Below are 10,081 nucleotides of genomic sequence, written 5' to 3'. Positions count from 1 at the left end.
GCATAACTTTTCATGTCTATGTAGGTCAGTTGTCTCAGTGATGCTGCTGCTGTGAATCACGGTTCTTTTAGGCCTTTATTGTTCATTCAGTCATTTTACTAGAATATGCATGATCCAGTAGTGGGAAAGTATGAAAAATTAAACTTCTAATTAAGAAACTGGCTTATTTATGGCAGTGAAAAGCCACAAAATTCAGCTTAGTGTGTTTATTTAGGGAACCGATTTTGTTTTCAAATGGTACACAGCCTCCTGCTGCTCAGGCTTTCAGGTAAAACAGCTTTAATGATCACACATCATTTTTAGTTCCTTTGATCTCATTTATTTCCAGTTCACCTTCTCATACTGCAGAGTCATGAACATTTATAATATGCAAAACCTTCCTCTGAAGCTTTCATGTTGGGTGCGATTTAACAAACCTTCTTGGAGGCCGATGACGTCAAGCGCTATAAAAAGCGTCTTGCCCCCGCCTGGATGTGCCGGGCCTCAGGTCTCGCTTCCAAAATAAACAAACCAAAACAAATAAGACAAAAATACCCACCACACCTCTCAGATATGCAAACGCAAACACATATTCATCCTTGACCTGATATGCAAACTGCAATTAAAGCTGTTTTGGTATGCGAACATGCGCCCTGTAAACAAACTCCACTGATACGCCCCACGATGCAATTCCAGCAGATAAGAGGGAGTTAGGAGTGAAGGAGGCAGTAAAACATCATGGAATCCATTAACACTTGCATTGGGACTGTTGCTCTCTCAAATAATCCATTGTGCTTCTTTTGTCGACAGATAAAACCTGGGGAGCTGTTTCCACAACAAATATTCTCATTCAGCATGTGAGACATTACCCTTGTCTTATCTCAGAAACATATGGGAAAAGCTTTGATAGATTGTGTCTCCATAAAAAGCAATCTTTAGTCAGAAAGCGACGCTTTAATCCACCTAAACCTCTTATAGTGTCTATCGTTCATCTCTCACTGCACTTTGTTTTTGTGAAGAAGCACAGCTTAGCTTTCAGGAAACTTTACACCACTTTTTAATTAATTAACATTTGATTACATTTCTCAGCTTGAGCTGTGAGTCTAAGTGTCATGTATGCCAGTAATTGCCTGGAGATTAGTTTTGCCAGTCACAGATGGAAAAATCTGCGCTCCCCAGTCTGTGCTTTTAAAAAGCTTTCTTGTCCACCAGATTTATCCTCCACACAGATTGCATGCCTATGGATTAGCTGAGTGCTGCACTAACGGACGATACAGAATCAGATGAGGGAATTATGTTGATCAACATCATTAGCTCAGCAAAGAAAGATGGCAGTGTTGGACAGAGAACACGCCATCCATAAAGGGTCAAATGTATTTCTCTCAAATTAAATGAGATCTTTAATTACACATAATAAAATCAGTTGATTGTGCTCTGAAATAATTTAGTAGAAATAAATGATCTACAGCCTGAAGGCTGATTATTAATGGGACTCATGCAGTGCAAAAGCTGTTTATTTATTGGATAATTTCACCCAAAATCCTGCAACCTGAGATTCTATCCGAACATAAAGTTTAAAGTCTAGCAAGTTTTAGAACCACTGTCCAGTATAAACCAATAAAGATCCTGGAATTATTACAAAGATGGCCCCCGCTACTGGCCTGCTACCTAAATGTTTAAGGCAGCAGAAATCCAATGTGCAAGAGAAGAATCAGGAGGAAATATCATAGTAAGACATGCCACTGACAGACTGAAGCACTAATCATTGCAGAACTGGAACAGAATCCCAGTTTGGCGATAGAGGCAGGTGTCTATCACACTCCAGCCCTCAAGGGACGCTGTCCTGCAGCTTTTACATGTCTCTCTGCTTCTGCACACCTGACTCCAGTATTAGCTCATTAGCCTCACTAGCACAGCATGCTAGTGTGGCCATTTAATTAAAGTGTGTAGGACATCAGCATGTGTGTAATTAATCTGTATGTGTGTGAGTTACTGAAATGATAAACTGTTCACTTCTGTTGGAATTAACCGAGATTCACCTGTAGAGAAAGACAGAAGTACTTCCAGTTCTTGTCTGTGTACAGACCCAGCTCTCTGGGGCAGTTACAGGAACATCTGTTGCCTAAAGAAATATATCTTGACTCGGATGACATCAGTAAACCGAGGTGTTGCAGGCTTTACCATCCTTGGCAACCACACCAGGAAAGAGCGAACATGAGGGTGAAAGTAAAAGAGGAAAACATGACAGACATTAACTAGTGCCTTAGCCTGATAATTGAGTCATATTGGCTTTAAGTCAAACACAGTTATTGCAGTTTAAGCTGCTTCCTGTGTTTCAGTAAAGTGTGATGAAATAAACAAACACTAATTGTGCAGTCTGGGAACTTCCATTCTTGCCATTGGCTAACTTAAATGACCTTTGCCGTGGGCCAGCCGCAGGCACAAAGCACATGCTGGTGAGATTTCTCAGCCTTTTGCTCTGGAAATTAATGAATAAAAAGACAGAGGACTCTCACAGTGATAATTACAAACTGAATAAATGGGTGACCTTAAATATTCATCATCATAGTTTTAAAGACAATCAAAGATTTCAGTGAAAAAATTATATCAAACTGAATTAGCGCATGAAACACGAGGTGTTTTAACACATGATGGTTCGATTGGCGACCAAAATTGTTACATTTTCATCTGGTGCGGTTCGCTTTCACACTGTTCTGTGCCAAACAAGCCAAACCCTTTGAGCAACCTGTTCCCCCCTTGTCCTGTGGGGGCGCTGCAACATGAACCACTAAAGGAAACAACACAAAGATCTCTGAGTGCCCTGTGCTATAATCCACTTCCATGCATTCAAACTTCACTTCAACTCAGCCAACAGTTTTTAGACAGACCGAAGTTCACCATTTTGGTCCGCATCAGAGTTCAATCGCATATTCACACCTCCCCAATCAAGCTGGACCTCATAGGTAGACAAGGTCCTGTCTGATGAAAACTGACTGGACAGGGCTGGTGTGAATGCAGCCATACAGATGGTAATACAACAGAACATACGTTTCCTTTTAGTTCTTCCAATTCTGAAACGTGTGGTTGAGATGAACTTGGTAAGGCATTTCTATCAGGGTTAGTGGATGTATGGGAAGACATTTGAGCCTGTAAGCATAATTTTGAGGCCATGTGAATTTAAAAAAAATGATTACAGATGTTTGTTCTGCAATCATTCCACTCTGGGGAAAAAAATAAACTGGTTAAAATAAATAAGAAAAAGGGCCAAAGTAAAGTTTTCTCTCTGCACTGATGATCCATGATGCTCAACATTTCATCTTACAGGAATAAGACAAATGTACCAATTTTTCACATATCCACTCAAATGGATTTCAGGACTTTATTGATCAATAAAAAATATACACCAAGGAAAATATCATCATTTCCCTTTTTCCTCATATTTGATCTTCTCTTAATTTTTAAAATCTGACAATTCCAGACGAATAATCCATGATCCAATGTGACAAAATAAAAAAACAAAAAAGAAAATATAGAGCAGTCGATTTAGTTCACCAGTAAAAGTTGAGGACCACTGAGACTGTCTGTGTCCGTGTTATTCATTGAAAATCTGAAAAAAAGAACAGGTTTGGAGCGGATTTGGTTTGAACGGGAGTGAAATCACAGACTAAGTGGTCACATCCGACTCTGCTTCTTCGTAGAGTTCTGCTAGTTTCTGGAACTCGGGTCCCCAGTCCTCCAGGTAGGTGTACTCCTGCTCCGACTGCACGCCGGCAGAGTCCAACGGGCTTATGGACCCTGTGGACGAGCCCTGCCCCTCGTAAGCGTAGGTCTGGAGCGAGTCGTAGGGCGGCACGCTGGTGTCCATGTCCGCCTCCACTAGTCTCTGCTTGATGAACTCATGCACGTCCACCTCGTCCAGCTCCACCGTCGGGCTCCTGCAGGGGGGCATGCCACAGTGATTCCTCGCGTCTGGGCGAATGTCTCGTCGGAACTTGAGCTCCTCGGCAGCAGCTGGATTTCGCAAAGCAATGATGTCGAAGGCCTCTGTGTCCTCCTCTCCTCCGCCCTCGTCGTCGTACGTCACCACGTTTTCTCTGATGTCCTCTTCAGCGATGATGAGGGGTTCCTTCTTGCTCCGCTTCAGTGTAACAAAGAGAACCACGATTGCTGCAAGACAGAGAAATACAATTTTTGGTATTGATTGAAAGATAAAGCTGCCTTATAGGTAAAAGAAAACATTTACTTTGGAGCAATCAGCAACAGGAATGACTATTTTCTCCATTGATGTGAGGAAATGCTGACCTTTGAGTTGTTTCACTACAAAGAAATTGCTCTGAACTCCAATCAATTAAAGTGTGATTATGTGACTCTGTCAGGACTCTGAAATGGGTTGAGCATTGAAGTCAATACCAGGCAGTGGCTGTCATTAGCATTCTTTAAATCTAAGCTTTCTGTGGTTACAATGCAAACTTTTTAATAGTACATAGTATGTAAACTTCAGGTCACACAAGGTGCCACTCATGTAACATGAAGGTTTAACATTCCAGGAACTAAAAACACAAACATGTACGTCACCAGATTCTAGAATCCTTTACTTCTGTCCCTCATCCCTGCACAATTAAAGCAAAAAAAGTAGCAAAAGGTAAAACATTTCAGCTACTTAGTTCTGTGATTATTTCCGTCAAAGGACAGTGATCGCAAACACAACAACAGATCTACAAAACAAATGAATCAATGCCCCATTCAAAGACAAGACATGAATTTGATTAAATGTCTAAGCTGGAAGACTCAAATGTCTGCTAACCTAGAGGAGGTAATGTTAAAAAGAAGACGGGGCCAAAATTCACACAGAAATCTACTACTGAGGGTAGCTACCATCCTGCCAGTGAAACCCATCAGAGATTCACTTATCTCACCATTTTGCAAAATTTTTCCTTTGAAGTTTACCTCCAAGTTATTTGAGAAATAATTTCCCTGATTTTATAAAACAGAACTAAAATATTTATAAGAAGGCGCTGCTAAAATACCGTGGTGCAGTAGTACTTGACACGCTAGCGGCTAGCATTTACAAAGCAGCCAATCCAGAAGCAGCATTTATTTTCCTTGGTGCTGATTGGGCAATCCGTGGTAGAGCTAAAATGGTTGGTTCTGTGCAAATGTATATTTGGTGTTTGAATGTTTAAAATAAATAGTTATAAGCCTTTTTAGAGGAGTTGCTGTTCCAAAGTCCGTCACACACAACTTGTCTTTTCCCTCAAAACTCTGGAAAAGAAAGAGGTTGCATTTCCTTTCTTACCAAACTGGGTGTCTTACGCATCAATCTTTAAGACTCAGGAAGAGTTGACTAATGAGGAATAAAACAAACTTTCCAAGTTTAAAGTTTTCTTTCAAATGACAGGTTCTAATTAGGATCTGCTTTGAGCTGCTTCATCACGCTAATGATAACCTCTTTGAAAAAGATTAAGCTCACATCAATTTACAAAAAAAAGCAACAAAGAAGACACTTTTGTACAGGTGAATTGTCTAGAAGGAGATCATTTGCAGGATTAGCTGAGAGAAGTGGGATATATCCGTCTTTTTTACGGAGGTAATGTTGCCTCACAGTTGCATCGTAAAATGTGCAAGAAGAAGAGGAAAAAACCCATAATGATACAAAGGAACATAAAGAGAGATATAACTGATAAAACTGCTTGGAAGGTGACATAAACAGAAAATTGCACATGTGCCAGAGCATTCTGTCAGGGTGAGATATCTGCTAGTTGTTAAAAGGTGTGAGACTGGAAGGAGGAGGAGTGAGGAAGGACTTATAGGACTCAGCTCTCTTAACCTAAAGCAACAAGGAGGCTTTGGACTAATAAATGTACCCAGGCAACTCCTTTAGGATTCCTCTCATCTGGTGGTTATTGAAACCTATTAAACAACAAAACACTTTCAAGTTCTCCAGTTCACTTAAAGCCAGGTGAGAAAGAAAAGAGCAGGTAGATGGAAAAAGTGGGTAAAAGATGCTTTAGGCTTTATAGTCAGAGATAAAATTCAGAGAATTTAGATTTTAAACTAGATTACATTGTTTAGCCAATTACTCAACTTTCCTCTAAAGGTTTTGCAAAGTAAAAACCAGCATCACTACAACATTTTAGCTTTTATCATTCAGATTAACATATTAAGTATATTTACCATGGCTTAAATTCAGATTTTTATGTTTTGTAGCTTCAACTCCCCAAAATTATGACAGATTTTTTTCTTTACTTTTTTTAAGAGCACCCTTAGACGTATTTCCACAGATGCAATTAAAAGTTAAACACAAAGTTCAGCAAAGAAATGTTTCCTTTATAGCTTTAATTAAAAATAAATAAGTTGACTGCACCCCAAGAAAAATAAATTAATCATTTAGATTTGAGGCAATTTATTAATTGAAGTTGGAGGTTTGTGTTTTCGGGAAACATATCACAACCTGCACATGTGGGGAGAAGGAAGAAATCATATCCAACTTTCTTCCTGCTGAATTGGCCCGTCCGATGTGGGGTCAGAGAGGGTAACAAAATGCAATTTGTCTCCGACAGCCCTCATCGCTCTGCTAGTTTAAAACACCCAATTACAAAATGCAGAAATGTAGGGCTGCGTGAGGTGAACTGGGTCATCACTGGGGAAAATTTAACTTTTGTTCCCTTATTTTCTTCATCATGCAGATTTCAGGAACAACACATTGTTTTTCTCCACCTCCTCGTTCTCCGATCTGCACTTTAGCACATATTAGTAAGTAACTTGACTGTGACAGAGTGTTCCTGGTAAAACCGGGTCTGAGTTTTCACAAAGTGGACTGCAGTGTTAACAGTTCATCGGTTTGTTGTGTTTTTCTATCCACTCTGCTTTGTGTTGCAGAACATAAGATTCAGACGTTCGTTGTGTGGTGGTTGAGGTTCTTACACATGTCAGGCTGAGCGGACTACAGGAAGCCAAAAGGTTTTCTGAAAAACCTAAAAAAGGAAAAGAAAAATGTATACGATGCTAAATGCTACTGAAACTTTCACTGGACGTGGAAACAAAATGTCTCCTCCTCTTCTTCTTCTTCTTCACTGATGCTGTTTTGATCTGATGACGGCAAACCCAGGGTGTTCAGTGCTTTTTGGGAAAGCTCCTCACGCCCACGTTTAAGTACGGTGAAAGACTGATGATGCTGTGGGCCTCTCTCTCTCTCTCTTCCCCCAACCTGGGAACTTTTCCACAACACGGCATCATGAACTCTCACTTAGTTTTTAGTCATTTGACAAAAATGATGCAGAAAGGCTTCGGGAGTCATTAAACTGGCTCTCCTCCACGGTCATCTCAGTTCACAGCCTTAAATCCTGCAGAAAACCTGCAGAGTAAGCTCAGGTTGTACAGAAGGGAATGATGAAGGGATCCTCTCTCTGCAGGCTTCAGCCTCATAAAATGTTCACAGAAGAATAAGGGCCGTCGTTCCCTAAAGCGGGATGTAAATAGTTGTAGCACCAGGAGGGCCAATAATCACTGAAGTCGCTTTTAGGCAGCATCCTCTGGATATGGAAAATTACACTGGAACAAAACAGAACTTGAATTAAACTGAAAAGCTTAAATAAAACCAGTTTTCTTGTAAATCCTAATGGATAAGACTTTAATTTAAAGGGGATGTTCTTGCTTTCCTGTAACGTTTGCCAAAGGGATTCGACTGAATTTATATGACAAAGTGAAATCTATTCCCCGCCAAGCAGCCGTGTGCTCGCTCTCCTCAGCCCCTTTTTGACTGTTTAGTGATATCAAGTTGTTGATGGTTCTTAATTGTTTGATTTGAATGTAAAACCAAAAGGTTTTATTTAGTCCAAATTGCTCCAACAGTGCTCTGAAAGTCTGTTGGCTTCCTACTTATTTCAGTTCAGTTAAAATGTATCGTCTCTAAAGGGGAATTTGCTGCAGTGAATAAAAGACAAACAACCTCAAACTGTCAGCAGAAAAGGCCGATCAAACACTGGAATTTATCAAACAGCAGCGTCGATGAAAGATTTGGGTTTTACAGGGTTTCATTCTGTACCTAACCTTGACGGCCAAAGTTAAGTCAGACGTAATAATCTTAGCTTTCCTTTCATTTTCTATATCCACTTATTCTTATGGGGTCGCAAAAGGTGTTGGTTCCCGTCTCCAGCGGTCATTGGTCAAGAGTCTTTTTATTTGTTTTCCAGTCTTGCATCAGCATATAGGTCCAACCCTTTGCTCCATTTTGAAGGCATAAAAATGCCTCTGCAAAAAGACAAGCTCTTTTAGGCGACGCGTTTTTGTCCCACTTGAAAACAAACATTTACTCCATTGCTTTTAACTCGGTGTGAAAACAGCAGATTAAGCTTATTAAAGTTTTAAATGATTGTGTTTCTGTCTTGAAAAGATCTGAACAACTGTTATAAAGTCATAACAGGCTTAAAGAAATGCGCAGAATCACTTTAAATCCTCTTTAACGTAATTACATTAAACTGACTAATGCATTTCTACACAAATGTAAAGAAATGAAGGAATGTTGTAGCAGTTATCATAACTACTCATTCTCTGTAATAAATTGTTGGAATTGAATAAATGGTTAGATGTTTAATATATTTTCCGGTTGAAACCAATTAGGACTGTGATGCTGTACCATTTTCTCTGAAACAAAATTAGTATTTGTAATTGAATCTGCTTATTAAAATTATCTAAGTTGCGTGGAAATAAAAGCATTATCCGGCGAGTCGCAGCCGTTCAGAGTGAGTATTCCTCTCTGGTCCGCCACAGACTTAATTAAGGCGGCTTATTAGTGAGCGCATAGGTAAAGCACGGACATTAATCAGACAAATGGAAAACAATCAGGCATAAACAAATAACAGAGACACTCAGACATGAGCAGGGATTGAATGTATGAGCTGTGGAAATGTTATGCTCATGCTGTGACACTTTTGTTCTCAATACGATAAAAAAATATCAACTTTTTCTGTCATCAAACGGCCATGCGGTTATTGCGGTGGGTTGATTTGCTGTTTTAGTTAATTAAAATTGTGTGATTTAATCTGGTGGGACAATAAGGTGAGATATTCAAAAAGAATCAGAAAAACAAATTTTTAAAGGTGATTTTCATGACTAGCGGTTCTGATTGAACAGTTTTTCCTTTGTTTGGTGAATTTGGTAACCAAATTGTCCCCAGTTAGGATTCAAGCTTCCCAGTGTTCACCAGTTAACCCACCAGTGTCTGTTTCTTGTGCACACAGAAACAGATGCTTACACTGCATGAAAATATGCAGAACTTTTTTTTTTCCCACTGTTCCACATTAAATCAGGGAAAACTTTTCCTGTTTTAGGTCAGTTAGATTACAGTTTACAAATTCACTCCTGGACAAATACTTTTATCTTCAGGAACCTGAGATCTGATGAAATCAAAACTGAATGAGGCAGACACAATTACCCATAGAACCATCCAACTATGAAGTAAGGAGGTGGTGGCATCATGGTGTGGGGTTATTCTTCTGCAGCAAAGGCTCTCAAAACACACGGCATCGCAAGGACAGAACTGTATGCGCAAATATTGAAGCAACATTTTAAGACATTGGGCAGGAAATAAAAGCTTCTGGACAAATTGGTCCTTACTAAACCATAATGACCCTGTGTATGAATAAAAACAGAATGTGATGATTTGAAATTTCTAGATGTTTAGTTTACAAATTATTGTCTTTTTGCAAAGTTTCACTTATTTGGATTTTGATCACTGAGCAATGCTGCAGATTACTAATCCAGGGCAGCAAGAATCTTGTCAATACATTTGATTTTCCTCTAAATGTGTGTTCCCAAATGTTATTAAGCTCTGCATTCAGAGGAATCAGTGTGTTTAATCTGAGTCTGGGATAATGCAGCTGGAACACTGTGTTCACATTCTTAAAAGGAGACACACACACACACACACACACACACACACACACACCAAATGTCCACCAATAAGCATAAACAAACCCTGAGAAAGCTCCATTTTGTAAGTCAAGCTGCCAAGTCTTTCTCTGCAAAGAATCATTCAAAATAAACAATGCCTGTGCATGAAGTTATCAAGAAAAATGAACCTTTTTTTTTCTAACCCACATTT

The 10,081-nt window shown here is 39.5% G+C and overlaps 1 protein-coding gene across 1 annotated transcript in view; it reads right to left on the bottom strand.

The window, feature by feature from the left end:
* Positions 1–3,320: 3,320 nt before the first annotated feature.
* Positions 3,321–10,081, bottom strand: part of LOC106935933 (cadherin-18) — a 96,319-nt gene continuing 89,558 nt past the window's right edge. Inside the window, exon 11 of the mRNA XM_015016672.1 lies at positions 3,321–4,146. Within this exon, the coding sequence (XP_014872158.1) occupies positions 3,644–4,146 (503 nt within the window). The 3' untranslated portion in view covers positions 3,321–3,643. The remainder of the gene's footprint in view (positions 4,147–10,081) is intronic.

This window comes from Poecilia latipinna, unplaced genomic scaffold (assembly GCF_001443285.1).
Source record: "Poecilia latipinna isolate Pla-1442-1.1 unplaced genomic scaffold, P_latipinna-1.0 Scaffold74, whole genome shotgun sequence".
Classification (NCBI taxonomy): domain Eukaryota; kingdom Metazoa; phylum Chordata; class Actinopteri; order Cyprinodontiformes; family Poeciliidae; genus Poecilia; species Poecilia latipinna.
Note: the sequence above shows the minus strand (reverse complement) of the source record. Positions and strands in the feature narration are given on the sequence as shown.